Consider the following 25,473-nt stretch of genomic DNA (forward strand, 5'->3'; position numbering starts at 1 on the left):
ATGCACAAGAAAAAAAAAGTGGAATAAAATATGCTTTTACTGTGCAATGCATGTGACATTTTGTATGCATTTGTGTTAAAACAACAGTATCCTATTGGTGACCTCACTCAACTCGCTCTTTCACGGCTCATCCATCTATTAGACGTCTGGTGGTGGACCATTAGACCCCAGGCAAGTAAGTGACATTAGGCCGGCTTTCAGGCCCACCGTCTCCAGATGAAACTTTGCTTGGAAGACAGTCGAACGAGCGCTAATGAGATCTCCTTCCTCTGCCTCGCAGCCTGCAGATTAGTTTACTATCGACGTGCAAGAGCGACCGTTCGTTCGGGGAATGCCCCTACGGAAAAGCGCGACGTCGTGCGTTGCTTTGGCCCACAGATGAGGTGTTCCACCAACCTGCCAGCTCAGCACGCTGAAGCCGAATGAATACATTTAGGTACAAAATCATCTCGTTTTTATTGGGTTCAATTGGCTCTTCCTGTCATTTATAAATCACGTTAAGCATCTTATTGAATTTCCACCCCTTTCTGAAATGCTCCTAAATGTTTCGTATAGATTTTCATTAGAGGCAATGGAGTGAGAGCTCTGTTAGCAAACTGCCCTGAGATGGAGAAGCGGCCCAGGGGTGAGAGCGCGCCGACACCTGACGAGGAAACAATGCACAATGGCCGCTGTCCAAGAGGAGACAATGGCCGTTTATCCAGGCCTTCACTTCTCTTTCAGTTCCACCATGATACACCTCACAGTTTAGCTTTCCAGAAGTGAAGGAACTCTGCTAATGCAGTCGTCCCTCCCAATATCGTAGTTCACTTTTTGCACTTTCACTGCACTGCAGATTTTGAAATCACAAATGTTGGATTTTATATTGCAGGTTTTTTGCTAAATCGTGGGATTTCGTGGCCCTAGTCTTTCCTCACAGCTGCCGAAGACTCACTTAAAGCCCAAGTGGCATGCCTATAAACGTTCTAAAATAGATATTGTAATGAAAAATACATATAACATTATTCATTTCGATGTCTATACGAAAAAAATAAATATGAGGGGAGAGCGCGTCGTCCATGCGCAAAGATGCGGAAGTCTTATTCGACATTCAAGTGGTAGCCATATTGGGTGCATCTCCTTGTCCGTGACGTCACCCTGGACATTCGCCATTGAAAACGCCGTGGCCCCTAGTATGGGAGACGAACGCGCCCCTTCTGACAGGGAAGCACTTTTCAAAGAAGAGAACATCTCAGAACCGAGTGAAGTGACCAAGGCAATATTACCCTACCGTTTTGACCCCTATTTGGATATGTGGATCACGGCCAAACCACCTCCTCGTCTGACCCACCTCCGCAGCGGATATGAGCCTCCGCGGCCCGGCGCCACGATGAGCTACCCCGGCGGCACTGGGTCCGCCGATAACGGTTTCGGCCGGGGTGGCACATCGACACTTTTAGCACCCCTGACTTGCGGATTACATCCTCTCACCTCAATTATTATTATTTTTTTAGTAGCTGTATACACACCTACCTGTCCTTTGGAACCCATGAAGCTCTCGTCCTTTGCACCCGTGCAATCCATTTTTAACGACGAACCGGGTCTTTTGGAAACGTATGAAGGGTAAATCCATCCTCCCGAGTATTCGAGCAATATCCAGCAATACAACGAGCCGGCATTTTGGCTAACACGAAGGAACAACGAGCTACCTTCCCGGAGGTAAAACTAATAGAAACAAAGGAGTCAACTTGAGGGCGGTCACTTCCTGCATCTTCTCGAAAACAAATCCCTCGAGAGTAGTTTCATGGCGGGAGTTACAAAAAGCCATACACATCAAAATCATGTTTTGTGGTGAAAAAACAGATAATTTTTTCATTAATAACATACTGAAAATCATGCATTTGATGACAGTGAACCTTTAAGCAACTATGCTAACGCAGTCGTCCCTCCCAATATCGTGGTTCACTTTTTGGACTTTCACCGCACTGCAGATTTTGAAATGACAAATGTCGAATTTTGTATTGCAGGTTTTTCGCTAAATTGGGGGATTTTGTGGCGATAGTCGTTCCCCATAGCGGCTGAAGAATCACTTAAGTGACAATAAGGGATAGCCAGGAGGAAAGAGTACATAAAAGATGGAGAATGTTCAAAGTCTGATATCATTTTTACACAAAAAAGGATAAAAGTTTCAGACGCACATTATTTCAAATTCAAAATGGGTACAATATTTTGTAGCTGCACAAAATTAACCACACATCAGTCCAGACTGGGTTCAAACAAAACTAACAAAACGTTTCACACTCGGACAATTAAAAACAAAAACAAAAATTCAACTCAATGAAAATGTATTGTTAATAAATGTGAATTTTGTTTTTCATCTTAGCAAGAGCCACTCTCATATCATTTTCTTTTTCTTTGTTTTTATGTTTGCAATTCTCAAAATAGATTGCTCGCAGATTCTTTTGGCGCAAGTCTGGCGACTACCAGGAGGTTTTTCTAGATGTGTACCTATGGTGACGCTAAGCTAGCAGGGGCGAAGCGCCAGCGCATTCCCTGTTTGTGGACAGCACGAAATAACGAGGTGGCGTGCACATTGTGATGCATCCCATGTAGGGACGGACGTACATTCATTGTTAAAATGGCCCCAAGGAAATCATATTTTTGTGTTTTTTGTTGGCTACAATGTTGCTTGAACTGATGAGGCCTGCTCACGTGAGAAGCAAAGCATGTTGGAAGCCAACCAGCAGGTAGCTTTAAATATCTTTTGTCCACCCTTGTAAAAAGAATCACTCCTTAGAAACCGCCTTTTATGTTTATCTTTGTCCAACACAGACATTTGTTTGGAGAAAGTACTTAAAATAATAATAATAAAAATTGGGGGTGAAATGGGGCAAACACTTTTTAACGGCATTGTAAACCTGCCCGTGTTTACACATGACACAAGCCGTTTGTTTTGCATTTTGTTATTTTACCATTTCTTTCTGCATGTTGTCACTCCCCCAAGCGATTATGCATTTACGTTGTTCCCCTATTGTAAACGACCCCCAGAGGGCAACAATAACTAAACTATGGCCCGCAACGAAAACAAAACAAAAAAAAAGTTTGCCTTCCCTGCCCCCTGCTCTGGCTTTCATTTTCAGAGCGCACATCCGCTTTTCTTTTCCGCCGCGTGTTGTCAAATGCGAAGAGGCCCCGTGCTTGTTGTTCCTCACCTCACATATCTCTCCTCCGGCTCAAACTCCGCAGGACTGACCGAAAGAAAACCTCAACCTCCGAAGCGCCGAGTTCATCCCCTCGGCCCCCCACCCCCCAACCCCTCCCTTGTGTTTATATTTCCATGATGAGTCCAACCTGCCCAATCAGACTTCCACTGACTGGCCTTGAACTGAAACCGTATCCATCTTAACCATCCCAGCCATCCGAGGAAGCCGATGGGAGCCCAGGCTGCGTTAATTGCACACGCCGGCCCTTGTAGTGTACCGAGTCCAATGCATTTAGTGTTTCTAATTGGAACGGAATTTCTGTGTTTATGTTAGCGCTGGTTGCCGCAGATGGACCCCTCGAACCCTCCAGCCAGCCAAACGAAAGCTCCGTGGAGGAGGGAACGCAAACTGTCCCTTCCGAGAATCCTTTGAGCTGGGAGGAAACAATCGTGAGCGGAGGAAAAAAAACAGTTGAGTCGGTCGCTCATTGTTTTTGGGGAAAACACTGACACATCGTAGTAAACGCTCACTTGATTTGCTATATGTGCGCACATCTAAAGTGGAGTACAAGCACACGCATGCTAATTTTTAACATCTTAACGACCAGGGGTGAATGGTTTGATGGGAGGCACGCTTCTAGTTGTTGTGAGCAGTGGTCCTTTGTGGACTTGAAATGCAAAACCATGGAAAAAAGCACGCACACTGCAATTATTTTCTCATCTCTTCCCCTATTGTATGAAGAGTTTGTTTTCAAAACGAGACATAGGCATTTTATTCAGATTTACGAAACTCGCGCCAAAATTATCCAGCTCCGAATGGATAATTTTGGCATGAGTTTCGTGAATCTGAAAAAAATGCCTATGTCTCGTTTTGAAAACAAACTCTTCGTATGTTTACACGCTCCTAGGTATCAATGGACCGTTCCGATGGCAATATTAAGCTCCGCCCCCTTAGCCATGTCCCACAAGCTTCCAAAATGGCGATTGAACAGAACATGTTTGGAGTCGATTCTCTATCGCGTATTCCAGATAATATTGGGGTATGTTTTTGCCAGATGCGTTAGACTTGTCCAAGAGAGTTCTACAGAGAGGTCTCAACTATTTCACGCGAGGATATGTACACAGAATTATGATTTTGGACGGAGCAGGACACAATGTCAGAGTTGTGAGCGAGATGTTGGGAATCGATGCAAAAAAGTTTGCCGCCTCACAAACTTCTTATTGAAATGCAACAGGATAAAATTGTGGAATCAGACTGCACATGTAAAGCTGAGTGAGTACTTTTTACTTGGAAAGATCACAAGTAATATATTAGTGAGCGGGCGTATTCGTTTGGCTTGGCTCGTAATAGAACCCAGTGCTCTGTCTTAAAAGTCTGATGTGATACAAATGGGCAAATAGACATTTCTCTTGCATGATATCGCGCATTTACGTATCGCTAACGCGACACTTCGGCATAAAACATTACAGGCTTCAGTGATATACTAACAAAATGAATTTTCTCCTGAAATGTATAAAGCACTGATAATAATTCAATCAAACTCAGAGAGGATACTTCTCTCTCACTTACCTTCGAACATACAGCCTTGTGTTTGTTGATATTGTTCACATTTAGTTGTACGTGAACTCTTCCGCGAGCCTTAATCCATCGTAGACACTTCGTCAACTGTGTTTTAGGCTTTGGAAAATGAATCAAGCAGGCCCCTTGTAACCTAGCAGGATATCTTTCTTTTTCTTCGTAACATTAACTTTTCCAAGCGCACACTACTGACAACCAGCGTTGCTTGTCGGACAATATGGCGGGAGGGGCGTGTCAAGCCAGGGGTTAAGACAATGCGGCTATCTGATTGGCGATGAGTGTACGAGTGATTGACAGGTCGGAAAGGTCCGTTGTGTCAATGGGAACCGATTACCAATTGTTCTGTCATGAAGATCTTTTTCCAAACTTTCTGTAAATTGTCAGACATACTGTCGGTAGTTTGTTGACTTTGGTAGTTCCTTTGCATGGATTTTGCATGCTTCATCTTGGTTGTTACAACATGCAAGTCCTCAAGGGCAGGTAAAACGATACAGTATTGAGGAGTTTTCGAGGATTGTCCGTCGCGGTCTGCGTTTGTCCCTTGTTTCGTGGCAAGACCACAGCGGACTGCGATGGACAAACACAGGACTGTTTCAGTGAGCGCTGAGGAGAACAGCCTCAACAGCGCCCATGGCAGGCCGGGCTTACTCTAATACATTTTTCTTGGTCTCCCACTTTGCGTCCACTGACGCCACTGACCGGTTTCATGTCAAGATGTATTTTGATGGGCCGGCTTGGAAACAAATTACTCACCATTATCCTTGTTGTAATTAGTGGGAGCGCTACGCATGTTTTTCTCTTCAACGAGCCCGACGGTCTCTTCTTGTGTTCTAGAGCATGGCGGGACATCGTCGTTGGTTTCCCAAAAATTTTTTATTTTTATTTCACTTGTGGTTTATTGTGTTTGCGGATACACTTTCATAATTTGAAAGTGACCGTGCTACCCGTCTTGTTTTTAGTAGAATGGTGTATTTCCGGACGGTTGTACCACACGTACACTGAAATGTTATGCTGCATAAAGTTCTCACGGACGTATGAAGACTGTCGCCTTGTTGACTGGACATTTTGCTAGACCACAGAGCCGTGTTGTAGTCTGGCACCAAAATTTTTCTGTAAACTGTCTAATTGGGAGAGGAGACGCCAAAACCACATGATTAGTGATAAATAGACTTTAAACGTCAGTGCAGAGTTGTAAAGTTAACAGGAAAACTTGTTGACCAATCAGATCAAACCCCATCACGCACTCTTAAAAGTTACAGAATATTTGAGTATTTTTTTTAAACACTTGTTCTACAAGCTGGTCAGGTGTTGCTCTGCCAAATACAGTGAAGAAAATAAACACCCTGCTGTATTGCAAGTTTTCACACTTAGACATCATGGAGGGGTCTGAAATTTTCATCATAGGTGCGTGTCCACTGTGAGAGAAATAATTTCAAAAGAAAAATCCAGAAATCACAATGTATGATTTTTTTTTAATATTTGTGTGATACAGCTGCAAATAAGTATTTGAACACCTGTCCATCAGCTAGAATTCTAACCCTCAAAGACCTATTAGTCCGCCTTTAAAAGTCCACCTCCACTCCATGTATTATCCTGAATCAGATGCAAATCGGTGAGGTCGTTAGCTGCATGAAGACACCTGTTCACCCCATACAATCAGTAAGACTCAAACATTTTGGTCATAATTCCACTAACTATGCTTGGAGGAAGACAAATGATGAGTTGCATCCCAAGAACACCATCCCTCCTGTGAAGCATGGGGGTGGTACCATCATGCTTTGGGGGTGTGTTTTTTTGCACATGGGACAGGACGACTGCACTGTATTAAGGAGAGGATGACCGCGGCCATGTATTGTGAGATTTTGGGGAACAACCTCTTTCCCTCAGCCAGAGCATTGAAGATGGGTCGTGGCTGGGTCTTTCAACATGACAATGACCCGAAGCACACAGCCATGAAAACCAAGGAGTGGCTCCGTAAGAAGCATATCAAGGTCCTGGCGTGGCCTAGCCAGTCTCCAGACCTAAACCCAATAGAAAATCTTTGGAGGGAGCTGAAGCTTCGTGTTTCTCAGCGACAGCCCAGAAACCTGTCTGATCTCGAGAAGACCTGTGTGGAGGAGTGGGCCAAAATCCCTTCTGCAGTGAGTGCAAACCTGCTGAACAACTACAGGAAACGTTTGACCTCTGCAATTGCAAACAAAGGCGACGGTACCAAATATAAACATTGGTTTTCTCAGGTGTTCAGATACTTATTTGCAGCTATATCACACAAATCAATCATGAAAAAAATCATACATTGTGATTTCTGGATTTTTCTTTTTAGATTATCTCTCTCACAGTGGACATGCACCTACGAGGAAAATTTCAGATCCGTCCATGATTTCTAAGTGGGAGAACTTGCAATATAGCAGAGTGTTGAAATACTCATTTTCTTCACTGTATATGCAGCAAAAAAAAAAAAAAAAAAAACATTTTCTGCGGCTTCTTACAAGAGTTTACAACTTTTTTTGCAGGCCCAGCCAAGAACACACAGACTGGTGAAATTTGTCCAGGTGGACAAACCCCACCCGCCCGCCGCCAGCCAGTTCGCGATGCTCTTTTCCACTGCGGCGAACCAGCCTACACGGCCGCAGGCTCAGAGTCACTGACAGATAAATGGAGGTACACAAGAAACGTCTCCATACATGAGCGGACGGTATACGCACGGAACAAATGTTTGTTCGCTGGCAGCGGCAGACTCGGTCACATCTCGTTAGCGTGATTGGACGCCCGAGAGGTTCTGACAGCATGCTGGCATTGACTGGTGTGGCCCCGGGTGACGGGGACATACCTGTGGCTGTTTTGTGTACTCAGCGGGGCACGTGGTGACGATTAAGGAGCAGCAGCAGAAACAGCAGCCGAGGCCTGGAAAAGGCGGGACGAAGGTTGCGGTTGTCGATGCCAGCCGCTGACTCACCCAACACGTCCTCAGCAATTACAAAACACTCTCAATGTACTTCACAACTCAGATTTTTGCCATCTTGTAACTTCTCAACCTCAAAACATGAAGGGGCGGGGGCAATATGTGACACAATAAAGAAAAATGTGTGTTTTCGGTTGTAAAGTGTCTACATTGCGTATCCATGCCACACTTTTGATTTCTGTACTGGTCCCTCCGCCTCCCCCTTCGAAAATCCGAACGCTTCTTGTCTGCGGTCTGAAGAAAAATATCAATCGCCCAGAAAAACAGTAAAAGCACTTCATCACCAAGTCGCTAAATTACACTTGCTGTTCAGTACGCAGATCTGTTCGAGAACGTCCGATCTTGACTGAACCCCGAAGTCACGCAGAGTGAGGTCTGCTTAGTATTTGGACGGGGGACCACCTGGGAGCACCAGGCATCGTAAGATCACCTGGCTTCTGATCTCAGTACCTGTCCAAAGTCTGGGTAGATAGAGGGTGTTGGAGTCAGGAAGGGCATTCGTCAACAAAACCGACTCCAAAACGAGGACCACGAATAAGATAAATATGAAACAAAGACGAATCGCTGTACAGCTCTGTACATGTGCTAGACAAACGTTGCCAACCACAAAGCCCAAATTTCCTCCCCCTTGTTCAAATTTTGCTAAAGCTAACCGGTGCTAATATTCCAGCTCTCCTTAGCTTTTTGACTTTGACACGATAGGGTTCGTACATAATCCAGTAAAAATACATAAAATAGACATATAATACAGAGAAAAAATCTGTGGGGACCGTTTAATGTAAAGTAGCTCGACTCCTAGGACGCGAGCAGGCAACATTTTGTTCGGAAATGTTCGGAAATAAGCAGCTAGCAAAAGAGTTTCTTGCTTACTTCATTTCTCATTTGAAACATGAGCCCTTCAAAGAAGGATAACTGTGTGCATGCAAGCGATTAAAAAGCAAAATTTCTACAATATGTTTATCCATCTATCGACCCCTTTTCTTAGCCGCTTATCCTCATGACGGTCGCAAGAGTGCTGGAGCCAATCCCAGCTGTCTTCGGACAGGAGGCGGGGTACACCCTGAACTGGCTCCCAGCCAATCGCAGGGCACATCGAGACAGACACCAGAGGCACTCACAATCACATCTATGGGCAATTTAGAGTCTCCAATAAATGGGTGTTTTTGTGATGTAGGAGGAAACCGGAGTACCCAGAGGTACGGAGAGAGCATGGAACCTCCACACAGGCAGGCCAGTATTTGAACCCAGGTCCTCAGACTTGTGAGGCCAACGCTCCACACCTGCACTACCGTGACGCATCCAACTGAGATATTCGTGATAAAAGTAATTGTAATTTCCGTACATTCCGCAATCCAATCTCTTGCAGCAGCTATATTGGCATAAAACTATGCCATCATTGACAAACCCATCTGGACGGTTGTCTGGCCACTTTCCCCCTTTCTCCTCCTAGATTGCGGAGCTACCGTCGTCGTTAAACATCCATTCACGAACTTGAGTGTCACTGTGCTGGAAGATGGCTTTTATTTGATTACAGCAGTACATTTTTTCTCACAGTTTTTTTTTTTTTTTTTGTAGCTGTCACCATTCAAACGTTTTGTATCCCGCAGTCCTCCTTTGGCTTATCTTAAAGGACATCTCCTCGAAACGACTCCGAGAAAATTACCCGTCAGTCGGCAGCGCATTTATTCAGTCGCCCCCCCCTTGATGTCTCTCCGAGGGCCCTTCGCGAGAGACACATGTTTGTAATAAGGCCCTTCGCGTCTGGCCTTGCGTAAATGTTTAGCAGCTCTCCTTCTGGGACTTCACGGCTGTAAATTGTCTTTTCAAAAAGGAAGAGGAAGGCGCAGGAGGAGTTAATCTTGTTGCGCCGCTCCCAGCGACTGCTGCAGTGCGCCTCCTCCAGGAGAGGGTGACGACGAAGCGAAAAGAGGGAGGAAAAACCTCGGGGCTTTGACAAATGAGGGAATACATGAGCGGGAGGATCACAGGCGAGGTGACTGCTGAGCGGAAAAAAACGGGCCGATAAATATTCCTCTTGAAAAAGTGTGCGCAGTGTAATACCACAGTAATTACAGTGAGTTTAATTTATGCTGGGAAATTCATTGTGTTGCAATATTTTTTATTTAGCTACATTGTGTGTTTATAAATTACTTTAATATACATCCATTTCCTTAGCCGCTTATCCTCACGAGGGTCACGGGAAATTACGTTTAATTGTTAAAAAACATTATTAAAAATACAAGTGCAATTATACTTTGAAAACTGAAAGTCACAAAATATTAAAATTATATTCATTATTATTATTAAAATTATTATGTCAACATTGTGTGCATGTGACAAAATGAAAAAAATATCAATTGTAATAAATACTTTTTTATTTTCTTCCTTTTACTATAAATATTACATATTATAAATAACACTATGCACTGCTGTTTCTGTATTTTGTGCCTTTTGTGTTTTTAATAAATTGGAATGGGGAAAAAGGTTAATTTATTAAAAAGTGCAACTCATGTATTACTGTATATAGATCGCCACACGGGGTGAAATATTTAATGGTTTTATGTTATAGTTCTGATTAAGTTCACAAATCATAAGAACACAAATTTGCCATTTCAGGTGGGAATTATATTTTAAGAGGAAGGTCTATTCATGTGTTTAATATACAATATGTATGGGTTTCACTCTTATACTGTTCTATTACCATTGATTAAAAACGGGTAATATACTGTAATACATACAGTAAACTACACCATGTCGTGTCATAACAATTAATTTATGTTTATGCAAATCATATTAAAAGAAAGTAAGTAGAAATTATTTCTTGCATTTAATATTTGCACAATATTTAGTAAAATCCTGCAGTGAAAACAGAATAATACACATAAATCTAACACCGGGTACCGCACTGATTCCAATTAAAAAAATTTCAGGAGGAATATTGGTTGCGGAAAAAGAAAATAGAAATACATATTCCCCCTTTACTATTATTAATCATTTCAATAAAGTGATTGGAAAGAGCCACAATGGCGCTCAACGCCGCCGTGATGTGCGCGACGCGGGTGCGCTCGAACACCCTCGTCAACGTCGGCCCTCGCCGGCTCGACTTTCCCACACTTCCCTCGTTACTCGGCAGTCCAATTGAAGCTGATTTAAGGCTTCACCTGCGTGCCCACCGGCAAGGCTTGCCCTCGGGGGTGCCGCTTGTCTGTGAGTGATGGCTTGATGAGATAATGACACACACACACACACACACACACGCCGCCACAGGTCTTACCTGCAGTCGCCACCTCTGATTGGATCATTATCTCAGACGGGGGCAGACCCCCTCGGCCTCCTCGCGGGACGGAAAAGGTCACACCGACGGTCGGCTCGCTTTGAAGAATGACGAGCCGCTAATGAAAATTGAACGCGGCTCGGCGAACTCAAGTTACAAATCTCGGGCTTTAGACTCTCACGTGCAGGACGACGATGATGAAGATGTTGGGTGGGTTTTGTCTGTCGGATTTTTTTTTCCACCAATGGTCCAAAGCGGAGTTGTTGTGATTTTGCACCAATCCGTGGAAAGAAAAATAGTCCCACGCTTACAATGCCTGTGGTGCAAGAAAGATCACAACTGTTAATGTCAAGACAAGGCAATCAAACAATATTTTACTTTAATGACAAACTAATGGCGGCATGGCTGATCCGTTTTTCTCCGGGCACTCCGGTTTCCTCCCACATCCCAAAAACATGCAACATTAATCAGACACCCTAAATTGCCCCTAGGTGTGATTGTGAGTGCGATTGGTTGTTTGCCTCGATGTGCCCTGCGATTGGCTGGTGACCAGTTCAGGGTGTGCTCCGCCTCCTGCCCGTTGACAGGTGTTTGTCTTCTTCTCCTGACCAATTCTGCACAATTTAATGTCCAATATAGCAATTTAATCTGAGAATTTAACGTTATTTTGTGTGTCAGCACTTAATAAAAGAGATTTTGGGGCCATTAAAAATGTCATTTGATATACATCAGGGGCGGGTGGGCAAGCATTTGTGCTCAAGGGCCGCATTTGGTTTTTAAAATGGACAGATGGACAGGGTCATTTGTAGATGGGCTAAAAAGTTAAAATCTCTTTGTGAAATATGTTAAACAATGACACAACAAATATTTTTCGTTATTTATTCTATTTGCAACAGAAGCGTTCAGACGCGAAAGCCATCCATTTTTGTTGTTTCTGTAGATTCTTTGATTTTTTAATTTTTATTCATTATATACTTATATTATATTATATATAAATTATTCTATTCCCTGATGTATATAATACATAAATTATCCATTATATTATATTTAAATCCAATCATCTACAGAATCAACAAAAATTTATATATCTGCTTTTGCGTCTGAACTCTTCAATTTTAATCCCAATTTACTAAACATTTTTGTCATTATTTTATTCACAATTAATTTAATCACAATCTTCTGACCATTTTTTTTTTGTGAAATAAATGTATTGCCATTGTGAACCATTCTTTCATATACAGTGGAGTACATTTAGTATTTTGATTACTCTATTTTCAAATTTCAGGAAAACCAATTAATGTAACGGACATTTCAGATATACATCCATCCATTTTCTTAGCCACTTATCCCCACAAGGGTCGCGGGGAGTGCTGAAGCCAATCCCATTTGTCAACGGACAGGAGGCACGGTACGCTCTGAACTGGTTGCCAGCCAATCGCAGGGCACATGGAGACAGACAACAGTCGCACACACAATCACACCGAGGGGCAATTTAGAGTGTCCAATTAATGTTGCATGTTTTTGGGATGCGGGAGGAAACCGGAGTGCCCGGAGAAAAGCCACACGGGGACGGGGAGAACATGCAAACTCCACACATTTGCGACCGGGATCGAACTTTGGACCTCAGAACTGTGAGGCCAACACTTTCCAGCTGAACATATACATACACCACATACTATAATTTATACATACAAAAATATGTCTACCCTACCATACCCAATTCTTCTGCGCTATGTACACAAATGCACTGTAAGTATAACTTTACATATCTTGTGTACAGCAACATTTTTTTTGTAAACTTTCCTTTAAACTGATCTATGTTTCGACATTGCTTCAGTTCTTCAGCCATGCTCCTCACACCTTAAAGTGACATACAAAAACCTTTCCCGGTTGCACTTTTCACCTTTTAAAGTTAGCTTGTCAGTAAACGTATCGCTGAAACGACGGCTCACCGACGGCCTCCATTTACAGCACAGACCGCACTGATCAGTATTGCAGCTGCACGCAACGTCGCAGCCAGTGAGTCCAGACAGAAAGCGTTTTGGAACGCAGGCTCATCTGTTAGCGGCCAATCTGTTCATACAAAATGCTTAGACTACCCCCCACCCACACCCCAAATCAATCCATTACATCATCAAACGTACTCGGGTCAATAAAGCCCAGCCACATTGGGAGCCTTTGACATTCAAGTGGCGGCCCTGCGTTGCAGAATCGGGGGGCTACCGGGCACTGGTCGCTTCCAATCGTCGTCACAAATCTCTGGTTTCACTTCTCAGTGGATCACCGATTCCGATTCTCATTCTTCTTCTGCAGGAATGCAAAGTCTTCTCGCCCTTGTATCGCTCAAATCCGAAGGTGATTGTGGCTTTTTTTTCACTCCTTTTTTTTTTAAAGGGTAAATTCACTGCTTTGCATGAACAGTGTATCAATAGGTCATGCAATATCTACCCTATTTAGACAATGTGATGTTAAATCCTCTCTCATTTAATCGTGTTTTGAGACGATTTTTATCGAAAATTACCAATTTTCAGGGGCGCTGCCATTTTCGCGAGTCACATGACTTACGTGCACTGATGTGGCGTGTAACGTGCTGCAACAAAGGCTCGATTACATTGTGCCCACCGCTGATTTCTCTGATTTATCCTCATTTGATGAAGAAATAGCAGTATCGGTTGATTGGGAAGACGCAGGAATACTTATGTACAGATTTGAACCTGTTGCTGTAAATATTCGGATGGTTCTTTGGGCGGAAAGACACTGGAGTCTGACTACTCGGACCCCTACACGCGGGACGTAAGTGCGTAAAGATAGGCCCCCGGAGCCCCAGGTGGGCAGCCGCGGATGGTTCTTCGGATGGGTAGTCTGACGAGTGAGTTAGCCGACCTTCGTTCTCGCGGCCTCCGCCGGACACAGAAGCTCGGCAAAAGGCCTCCGCCGCCGAAGCTCGGCTTGCGGCCAGCCACTGGAGCTCACTTGTCAGACTCCACGTCATTCCCGTCCGAAGAATCATCCGCAACTGCCGGCCTGGAGCTCCGGGGGCCTTTGTTTACGCCCTTACGTCTCGCAGGTAGGCCTCCGAGTGGTCAGACTCCGGCATCATTCCGCCCGAAGAACCATCCGAATATTCAACATTATTTACAGCCACGGGTTCAAATCTGTATGGAAGTATTCCTCCGTCTTCCTGATCAACCGATACTGCTATTTCTTCATCAGACGAGGATAAATCTGAGAAGTCAGCGGTGGGCACAATGTAATCGAGCCTTTGTTGCGGCACGTTACATGTCACGTCCGCGCGCTTAAGTCATGTGACTCCCAAAAATGGCAGCGCCCCTGAAAATTCGAAATTGTCGATAAAAATCTTCTCAAAACACGATTCAATGAGAGAGGATTTAACATCACATTGTCAAAATAGGGTACGTATCACGTGACCTATTGATACACTGTTCATGCAAAGCAGTGGATTTCCCCTTTAAGAGCTCCCGGGTGCGCTGCCATTGGTCTCATCTTCAACGCTGCCTGCGCGCCGAGTTTGGCTTGGCCCGGCGTGGCGGCCCTTGATGGTTTATGCATATTAATCGGCGGGGGGGGAGGAGGAGCCCGTGCCATGAGGTTCCTCTCGCACTCAATATGTCTGGGCAGGAGTGACAGCGGAGAGCTTCCCAGCCCCGCTTTCGCTGCCACGGCCGCCTGAAAAAGTTTTTCGCTCCGTGTCTCGATTTTGGAAACAAGGTCGTTTTCAAAGCGGGCCAACACCGCAGTATTGGGAGGGGGACGGGGGGGAGGGTGGGTCGAAAAAAAAAAGTGTCTCCCTGAACAAGGCGTTGAAAGAGTTTGTTGTAATTGGCTTTTATTTTTTATTTAATCGTGTGCCATCTCATTTTCCAGTATTTTTTCTTTTCGTTCCACCCATTTCTCTCTGACTTTTCTTGTTTCTTGCCATATAAAGTCATTGTCAGCAATTTTATTAAAGATAATTACGACGGCAGGCAACACAGTGCAGCAGTGGTGAGCACGTCGGCCTCGGAATCCAAAAGATTCTGGGTTTGATTCTCGGCTTTGCGCATGCTTGTTCTCCGCGGGCCTTCATGGGGTTAATCCGGTGTGCCCCAGCTTACTCACATTTTCCAAAAAATTAATATTAACTTTATTGAAGACAGGTTGTTTGTCTAGATTTTACAGCATAATTGCAAAAGTCATTTCAAGTCACTGCGAAAATGTCAATAACAAGAAATGTCACTTATCAAGGTCAGGGCACTGGACTCTTCTTTTTCGCTCATCCCCCCACCCGCAGTTTTCAGAAAACGTTGAAATATGACTTCAGACGATTATGTTATTAGGCAAATGTTCTGCGTTCTGGAGTTGGCCGGCGACCAGCGCAGGTTGTACGCCGCGTCTCTCGCCAAGCGTCAGCCTGGCTCCAGATCGCCCGTAATGACGACATGTCAACGGGATGGATGGGAAATTAAAGCCAAGTACATGATTTCATTGAAAAAAAAAAAAAAAAAAAAAAGAGTTTATTTGAGGTTCTGCGGTCCTGCCATCGCCGCGTACACGCACGGACTCTACCGATCCTTCCCCGCTGGCGTCCGCAGCGCGTGTTCGTCAATTAACGAACCACTTATTAAAAAACAAACAAAGCGGGCTTCCCCTGAAAGGTCCAGTCAAAACAAGCGGCAAAGGCCGGCTTGTCCCGCACCGCTCCTCCTAATCAGAGCCAGATGTCCACCCCAAAAACTATTTCTGCTCTCCGCACCCCTCCGCCCCAATCCCCACTTTCTGCAATGGCTGCCTCCCGTCTTCTTCCACCCCCGTCGCCCACCCCCACCTCCCCTTTCCTGTCTGAGCCGGTGTAGACGGCCGGTGTTCGTTGTCTGTTCGCTGTCCTGCTCTCTCCCCCGCCCCCCCTTCTTCATTCCAGACCACCTTTGGGTACTGGTTCGATTCTTTCCAGTCAAGTTCCCTTTTCATTGCACTTCCATTGGCGTGCCAACCACAGAGGCGATGGGGGGACGCACCAAAGTCTGCTGTTTCTGTGCGATAATGGGAACGGGATAGGACAAACATAACGCTGTGATAGACTGGCAAACCAGTCCTGGGTTTACTCAGCCTCTCGCCTAGAGTCGGCTTGGACAGCCTCCAGGTAACCCTTGATCCTGAACAGGGTAAGCATTTTAGAAAATGGAGGAATGGATGGATGGATGGATGGATGGCACCTATAAACATACCCCACCAAAAACACAATATTAAGGTTTAGCACACAGAGAGTCGCAGATGATACGGTCAATTTCCTTCATGGTTCGCCACTTACGTATCAAATTGTGAGACAATTAACCATGTCACATGGATCTCTTCTATAATAAGTTGTAAAACTGGAAACAGTAAAGTTTTGGGTGTCCGGACTGTTCATACTACTCAGTAATTGTGTGATAATAAACCACAAAAATGGAGCCAACTTGACTTCTCATCATAACTTATTCAAGCAACAATTTAACAGGCTTAAGTTCCTCATTGTGGTCATCTACAGTTGTATTGTAGATATCTGCTCGTGAATTACAGATATGCGCAGCTGAGTTGTAGATCTCGGGACCAAGGGTTTGGTTTTATTCAGTTGCAGGTATCTGTAATTCAAATACAAAATATCGGGACCTGAATTGTAGATATTTGTGATGTGAGACCACATACACGTGAAAGGCAAAAGTGATGAAACAAAATTGTGGATATCTAAAAATCACAATGGTGTGTCATGAGCAAGGCTTGGTTACTGGCAAGGGGGGCGTGACCAGGCCACTGCTCTGATAGGTGACACCTGTCACCGGTCACAGCTGTTTCACGTTCAGACTGTAACTAGACAGATATTTAAGTTGGAGTTTTTGTCACTGGCATTTGCCAGTTCGTTGTTTTGTGTTAGTGAGTTGCATTCACTGCCTGTGGGACTCTCTGCTTCTACGCGTAAGTTAGAGTCACCCTACTCACAGTGATTCTGTGCCCTTTTGTTTGATCCTGTCATGTTGATTTGCTAGTTTGCCCCATAGTCATCTGACCTTGCTTCATCTCTTTTGGATCCCGCCAAGCCTAGCGTTTCTGTGCCTCTGCCTTGTCGGACTGCTACACCGTGCAAGACGCAGTTTCCGGAATAAACCACATTGAACATTATGCCTCTGCCTCGAAGTCCTGCATTTGGGTCCGCCCCTGCACCGGAAGTTCGTGACATGGGGGATGGGAAGAATTTAGTTGCAGATATCTGAAATGTTATTTTTGACCAGGCAAAACCTGAATTAGAGATGTCTGCAATGCATATCAGGTCTTGCTGTTAAATGTAAGAAGACGTCCCTGTATGTTTACTTTCTGTTGTCGAGACATGATTGTGTTATCGAGAGTCACAATCACCACAAGTAAAGGGCACCGATGGTCTCAGTTTCGTTCATTTGTAAGTTTTGTCGCCGTATTCATGCTAGCAGAAAGCTCAATTCTTCGAGGTTGCTTGTGTGATAGCAACATGGGAATAACAGCATTTTCCCCCGTGACATTAATGATCTGTATTATCCACTCCAACCGAACTACCACTTGGTGTAAATCCAACTTTTTGTGTAGTCCACAATCGGCTTCCTGTCAACCCGCACTGACCCGGCGCAGCGCTAGCAATCACTGACGGTGAAACGTTACACCCGCTCAGCAAAGAAGTGCCTCTTGCGGAACCACTTCCACTCGGCCCGTTTGATGTCAAGCTTATTTTGTTAAAAAAAAAAAAAAAAAACACTCCACAGCCTGCTATGTCAAGCTAAGCGGACCAACTTTGTGTTTACTTTAGCACGAGCCATGTCGCCTCAGTTCCACTCTCTGGAGAGGGCAATCCGGCAGCTGTCATCAGGGCCACTCTCGGGGTTTTGTTGGAGTCGGGCTGCGCGAGAGCAAGTGCTAATTTGCTTTTCCATCTGGACGCTGAGAGAAAACACTCGTGTCCCCCCGGAGATGCGAAAAAACAACGGCGGCCTTTCCGCGCTGGCCCATCTCGCCGGGGCTCTTTAATCCGAGACGCAAATAGCCCCCAGCGCTGTTGCCGCAGCTCGGGCACGGATCTCGATGGCTAAATGGCTCCTTGGAGAGCGACAATAAAAGTGCATGCGCCCGTGCGTTTCAAGTGCGACTTGTGACTGGCACTAATTTGCCCCCTCCTTGCACCATTTGTACTTTGGCATTATATTACCCTTGTGTGGCATTATAGAATTAGCTGCGAGCTGGTTTAATAGAAAGTTTGAAAGATTAACTGCGACTCAGATTTATTCACAGCGCAGTGAAACATTTTCCTCTTGGAAAACCTAATCAAGGATTTCCGTTATTTATTATAAATTACACGATGTATTGTTGTGCATCACATTGATTATGTTTTGACTTCTTGGAAGTTTTCACCGTTAAACATATATTTTTTTTGTGTAGCCGAGACTTAACGTTTGGTAACTGTTAGGCTAGGCCATTAAAACGTAGACTTGAAATTCATCATTCATATAAAGAAATGGCATCTAATCATACAAATTCCATTTGCGTGGAAATTATTGACCGGATTTAAAAACACAAGTACAATATAATAAAAGAAGTCTTGAAAAAGTTCACCTTAATCACAATTAACTACTGTAATTTCCGGCCTTAAGAGCGCACCTAACACTAGCGCGGCGCTAACAGGGCCGGTTAAAAAAAAAAAAACAACATACCGGTAAAAATCATGGAGGCACAGCAGTAACACAGCAGCAACACGCTAGCACAGCGCTAACGCTAGTGCAACGCTAACAGGGCCGGTAAAAAAAAAAAAAAAAAAAACATACCGGTAAAAGTCACTTCCTCGGCACATATATTCCACCAGTCTCACTCTTACCTTTTCCGCATCACCGCATAAGCCACAGGGTTTAAAGCGTGTGGAAAAAAAAGTTGCGGTTTATAAAACGGAAATTACGGTAAATATTAAACTTGTTCATCATTCAGGTAAATCCTTACGTCTGCATTCGAAACCAAGTTCAGCCAAACGTGGAACTTTGTGACGGTGACGTGAAACAGAGCAACAGCCAATCGGGAAGCGACATAAATAGCGAATGCGGATTCGAATCGAATCAAATGGAGCGCTGAGAAAGTGCCCCGACGCTGTCATGCACAGGATTATATTATATTATATATTATACTGTGATATACGTGTTATAAGTGTACATTATGAAAATTTTGCAGGGTCTGTAGGTAGAATCTAGACTCGCGGGCTTGACCTGCGAGTTGTGTGTGCGTCGGATACTTTGGGGGAGGGGGGGGGACACTTGTGGGAAGGAAAAGACTCTCATTGCAAGAGATCAGCTTGTGTAAACATTCAGGTTAATGAAGCTCAGCGGGCCTAATCCTCAAGCCTCTTTCTCACTCTTCCCTCACCCCGGCCTCAAACCCCGTCACCCCCCTCCTCCCGCCGACTCCGTACCCCCTCCGTCTTCTCGCGTAATCTCTTGCAGGAGTGGGCACTGTCAATCAAAAGGACCTCAGGGAAGGACGCCGCGTATGCGAGTCTATCCGGAACACGTGAGCCGGCGGTGCACGTCGGCGCAGGCACCAACCAAAGCGGCGCGGCTACCTGCGCCGCTTCAAACCATATGAAGGTGGAGGCGCGGGTACGAAAACCTGGACTCGGGGGTAATCAGCAACACATGAGCCCTCCACGAGGAAGGGGGAAAGGGGATGAAAGAGAGGGGGAGTGGGGCGGAAAGGGGTTTCCACTATGAGCTCTGCAAACACTGACATCACACAGTGCGGTCGCCTTATCAGATCAAACACATCGGGTTTGAAAGTGTGTGCGTTGTTCTGGCCTGAAACGTCACCGCAAAGCAGCAGCCGTTTGCTTTCTACGGACAAAAATATCGGGACCTTTTCAAAGTGAAAATATAAGAAAAGGTGGTTGCAGAAAGTTCAGGTCGCACTCGTTGGCAGCCACTGATCCCACAGCAGAATCAGTCTTGCTAGGTTTAGTAACTTTTATGATTATGATTTTATGATTTTAAGATTATCCTAGTGACTGCCTCAAAAAAAAAAAAAATCTACTGGTGATCCAGCCTAGCCTAGTGTTTCTGTGCCTCTGCCTTGTCGGACTGCTACACCGTGTATGACCCAGTTTCTGGAATAAACCGCATTGAACATTATGCCTCTGCCTCGAAGTCCTGCATTTGGGTGCACCCCTGCACCAGAGGTTTGTGACATGGTGGATAGGAAGAATGTAGTTGCAGATAAACAAAATAAAATGAAATAAACAAAATTTACTGGTAAAATCTTTTTGTAGATGTGTGGCAACTGCTGGAAGCTGAAAAAATTTTCTCTGTCCCGCAGGCTGAGTTTTACTACACGCTAATACACATCAGTTCCTGCGGATGAAAATCATTTTGTGCAGTCATAAGCTTTGCGGTACTACAACAATAATTGCAGCGAATATTTATATTGAGCACAATACTATGCCAAAGATATCAAACAGTACGTTTGGTAGTATTTGAGAATGTCATCTTATAAACTGTTCCTGTAAAGCAAAATTCACATATATGGTGGTATACGTCTATATTTTTCTACTTTAATCGTGCTTCGGCAGTTCAACTCACTAATATCCAACAATCCCTTGAGCGTGTTACGCATTAATGGCTGTAAATACAATCCTTCGTTTGTTTGTTTTAAATATGCGGTTAAAGTTAGTTATTCTACCTCCTAAGTGGGAGCGCAGATATGTCCGGCTTCTCTTTAGCGGATTTGGGGAAATTTTCCAACGACTCCGAGTCCAGCGTAACCAGAGATGTGTTTTGGTTTGTCCTAAAAGCCTCCTCGTGGAGGAAAAAAGTCAGAAAGCAGACAGACTGGGTTGCGCTACCGACAGACGTTCATTTGTCTTTGTCATATAAAGGTAGCGCTAACGAACTCAGCGCTGAAATGCAAGAACGAGCAGACGTTGAGGCCGCTTTCGGGTCGGGGCCGCTTCAGATGTTTCGAAAGTTGGATTTTCCCCCTGCGTTTTACAAAATTCACATCCGAAGGGGGGCCTCCTTCATATTGATGCCGCACATTTGCCTGCTAAAAACCAAAGCCCAAGTCCGAAACCTTGGTGTTCTGATTGATTCCGACCTGACTTGCAACAATCATATCAAATCAATAACAAAAACTGCCTTCTACTATCTGAAGAACATATCGAGAGTGAAGTCTTGTATGTGTCAAGCAGACCAAGAAAAGCTCATCCATGCTTTAATCTTGAGCAGACTTGACTACTGTAATGGTCTTCTGATTGGACTCCCCAAAAAGCTCATTCAGAATTCTGCAGCTCACGTTCTGACCAAAACAACGGGGTCAGAGCATATAACTCCAATCCTAAAGTCCTTGCACTGGCTTCCAGTCAGCTTTAGCATAAATTTTAAAGTTCTGCTACTAGTCTATAAATCACCAAACGATTTAGGTCCTGAATACATGAAAGAAATGCTTACGGCAGGGCTCAGCAACCTTTTTGAGGCTGAGGGCTACTTCGTGAGCACCGATCTTATGAAGGGCTACGTGACCTGTTTGCGGCAAATTTCAGACTCAGTTCATTACAGATACATAAAATGTTTTTGTTTTACTTTATTGTAGTAGATGACATTACTGGCATTTTACAATTTGAATTCACGTAAGCAAGTCAGATTCAGAATTTAAAACACAAATAATAGTAAGAATTTGTGGCCTATGGTATTTTTTAGAACATACCTCGTGGGCGCCTTATGTGGTCCTCGGGGACTACCATTCGCCCACGGGCACCGCGTTGGTGACCCCTGGCTTACGGAATACAAACCCAGTAGAGCTCTGAGATCGACTGACTCGGTGTCAAATAGTGGAGCGCAAAGGGTTAGGGTTTTTTCTCACGCTTTTTAGAATATATCCACTTTTTGATCATATTACTTGCACTGTACATGGTTTTAATTATCTTTTTTTGTAATTTTTATTGTTTTCATGCCATTTTAAATGTTTTATCTCTTTGTTTTTCAAACGCCTTTAATCACGTAAAGCAAATTGAGTTACCTCGTGTATGAAATGCGCTATACAAATAAATTTGCTTTGCTTTACTGTTAAAAAAAAAGCAGGTAGTAACTTTTGATGATGCGGAACGTGGCAATAATTGTTTTCTTTCCCTCTGTTCAAGTCTGAAAAGCAACCCATTTCCCTCGTTTTTCAGCGGTTCCGAAGCAGCAGGCGAGCGGCAGCATCCTAAATAGCGCCGCAGCCCACGGACATTTTTTTTTTTTTTTACTGAAGACGCAGACGGCGAGGCGAGGGCGCCCACTTTTATGGAGAAACGTGGGCCATCTTGACACTGCTCCTGAAGGGAGGAATGTTTCACGGCGGCGGCAAAGAGGGGCATTCTGGGTAATTTCCAAAGCCCACGGATGGCATGACTAATGGTGGCAGGATTCATTTACGCTCCATATCAGGTCTTTGGTGCCGACCCCCTTTTCTCACATGTCTCCTTTTCCTCTGCTGCTTTTTATTCTTTTTTTCTGGTTGAAGGTTTGGCTCCGCTTTTATGACGGTTTCGTCGACAATGATGATTTATGCCCTAGTACGCTTTATTTCGACTCATAAATCAGCGCGGGCGAGGACTTCGCCGACGCCGCCCCAACTTCATATAAGTTCGTTCGACGCGCTTTGAATGGGACCGCACAGATCTCAACGGTAAGGAAAATTGGTGGGTGTTCAAAATCAATAATGGCGGCGCTGTGACGCAGAGCAGTGAAAGTTGGACCTTCTTAAGGAGATCTGGTGAGATGTTCCGACGATTGCACTCATCTACTTGCGCTATGTTGGATACTGTTGAAAAGAAATGGAATTTTTCATTTTTATCATATCATCACTAAATACAACAGTGCAGGCATCTTTCGCCACAGCGTCGTTGGCCACTGATTGAGCGTAACATCATTGGTGGTGTTGCTTATACAGTGCATAGAAAGAAAAAGTTTACACACCCCCGTCCAAAGGCCGGGTTTTTGTTGCACACAAAAAATGAGACAAGCGTTTATCATTTCAAAAGTTTTTCCACCGTTAATTTCACCAATAACCTCCACAAGAAAATTCTCTTCAGGAGGTGAAGTAAAAATAAACAAAACAAAGTCAATTTATTTGTGTAACGCATTTCCTACACAAGGTAACTCTATATGCTTTACATGATTTAAAAAAAAAGATGTAAATACAAAGAAATAAATAATTTAAAACAGAGAAAAAAAATACAAATTTCATGAAAAATAATAACAGACAATTAAAACACTGTACAGTGCAAGAACTATTTAAAGACTCTACAAAGAATGAGAAAAAAGTTTTAAACTGGATTTAAAAATATTCACACTTGGGGCTGACGTCACCCCCGTTGGCAACTTATTCCATTTGTGTGCAGCACAACCGCGAAATGCTGCTTCGCCATGTTTGCTTTGGACTCCGCGCTCCACGATTTGACCTGAGTCAGTCGATTTCAGAACTCTACTGGGTTTGTATTCCGTAAGCATTTCTTTCATGTATTCAGGACCGAAACCACTTTATGATTCATAGACCACTAGCAGAAATTTCAAATCTATTCTAAAGCTGACTGGAAGCCTGTGTAAGGACTTTAGAATTGGAGTTATTGGCTCTGACCTCTTTGGTCTGGTCAAAACCTGAGCCGCAGCATTGTGAATGACCTGCAGCTGTTGAATGCTCCTTTTGGGGAGTCAAGTCAGAAAACTATTACAATAGTCAAGTCTACTCGAGATAAAAGCATGGATGAGCTTTTCCTGGTCTGGTTGACACATACACGCCTTCACTCGATGCGTTCTTCAGATGGTAAAAGGCAATTTTAGTAATTGTTTTGATATGACTGTTAAGTCAGGTTGGACAGGGGTTTGGTTTTTCAAGAGGGTGAGTCCAGGTATTTACGAGCAGCAATCCTGTTTTTTAATTCCCCAAAACAACTTTGAGTTTTGTTGCGGTTTATTGGAAGAAAATTTGGGCTCATCCAGTTCTTTATCTGCTTTAGCGTGACAAAAGGGCAGAATATACACGCTGAACAGAAGAGGTCCAAGAACTGACCCTTGAAGAATCCCATTTGTCGTTGTCATATATTGAGATTGAGCACTTCCAATGGTTACAAAATAAGTCCTTTCCTCCAGGTAGATCTAAACCATTTAAGGACCATTCCATTTAGTCCTACCCACATTTCCACCCTCTTCAACAGTATATTTTCATTTACTGAATCAAAAGCCACATTGAGATCCAACAACCCCAAAATTCAAAACTTTCCCGAGTCAGTATTCAACCTTACATCATTTCGCACTTTGATAATCGCAGAGATGATGAATTTGGAAACCAAATTGAAATTTGTCCAAAAAAATCTATTTAGGTTGAAGGAATTGCTGAGTTGATATTACACAAGTCAAATCATACCGAATAATATTAATAATGGGCAAATAATACCATTACAATTTCTTTCTTGGTTTCTTTCTTTCTTTCTTTGTTTCTTTCTTTCTTTCTAATAGAAATACTGCCCACTAATTTGTAATAATCTGAGTGTGATATAAATTAGAGATTGACAGATTGCAGATGACGAATAAAAGGTCGAAAAGTGGCTAAAAACAGGTGCAGGCGATCATGTACAGTATCCGTCCGTCACCTTTGAAATGATAATATTGCATTTTATTGTTTGTTGCACAGTGTTCCGGTCATTTTTGATAATTGATAGAAGAAGAAAGTACAAGTGCTGCAATGGCGAGACGCTCACCGTCGTCTCCGACTTGATCTCGTCCTCTGTTGTGGACGATTGGAGATATGTTGACGATTTTGGGATGCAAGACAGCCCGTTATTAGGAACACAGGCGTATCACTACTATTATGATTATGATTATAAAAACGCACATATTTTGGTCCCCAACCCCCGGCACGTCAGGCTTGAGCGCACACAGCTGTTTCTCCTCAAGTGCTGTGTTTTTCTTTACTTTTGCACAACACCATTCCTCCCCAAGTCCCGACTCTTTTCCATCATAATACATTAGAGCAAATTTAACAGGCATATTTATATACAGTGGCTCGGTGGTAAGATTATGTCAGATCATCTTAATTGGATTTTCGACATAACAGTCCTGTGTGCTGTTAGTTGAGAAAATTCGAACAATTTTATCAATTCCTCCATCCTCCAAATAATAGCAAAACAATCTTGCAAATTGCCTTGCTTCACTTTTTTGGCGGGGAGGAAGGGGGGTAAATATTACCAATAAATTCTCATGAGAAGACACAGTTGGATAACAGACTACAAAGGTTCTAATTAATACAGACAAGAATACTTAAAAGTGTGTTTTAAATGGGCTACACAGCCATAAATTCATGTAATCTTTCACAATGTAGCTGCCATCACTTGGAATATGTCATTATGATTGAATATGCATGTGGAAGAGGAACCGATCGGTCACACTAGTCGAGGGTTGAAGGGATTACTG

General features: G+C 43.8%; 1 protein-coding gene across 1 annotated transcript in view; it reads right to left on the reverse strand.

The window, feature by feature from the left end:
- Positions 1-7,241: 7,241 nt before the first annotated feature.
- Positions 7,242-25,473, reverse strand: part of LOC133507374 (uncharacterized) — a 59,940-nt gene continuing 41,708 nt past the window's right edge. Inside the window, exons 5-7 of the mRNA XM_061832326.1 lie at positions 11,178-11,312; positions 10,997-11,094; positions 7,242-7,664 (exon numbers count right to left, since the gene is read on the reverse strand). Of these exons, the coding sequence (XP_061688310.1) occupies positions 7,513-7,664; positions 10,997-11,094; positions 11,178-11,312 (385 nt within the window). The 3' untranslated portion in view covers positions 7,242-7,512. The remainder of the gene's footprint in view (positions 7,665-10,996; positions 11,095-11,177; positions 11,313-25,473) is intronic.

The sequence above is a fragment of the Syngnathoides biaculeatus genome, chromosome 10 (genome assembly GCF_019802595.1).
Source record: "Syngnathoides biaculeatus isolate LvHL_M chromosome 10, ASM1980259v1, whole genome shotgun sequence".
Taxonomy (NCBI): domain Eukaryota; kingdom Metazoa; phylum Chordata; class Actinopteri; order Syngnathiformes; family Syngnathidae; genus Syngnathoides; species Syngnathoides biaculeatus.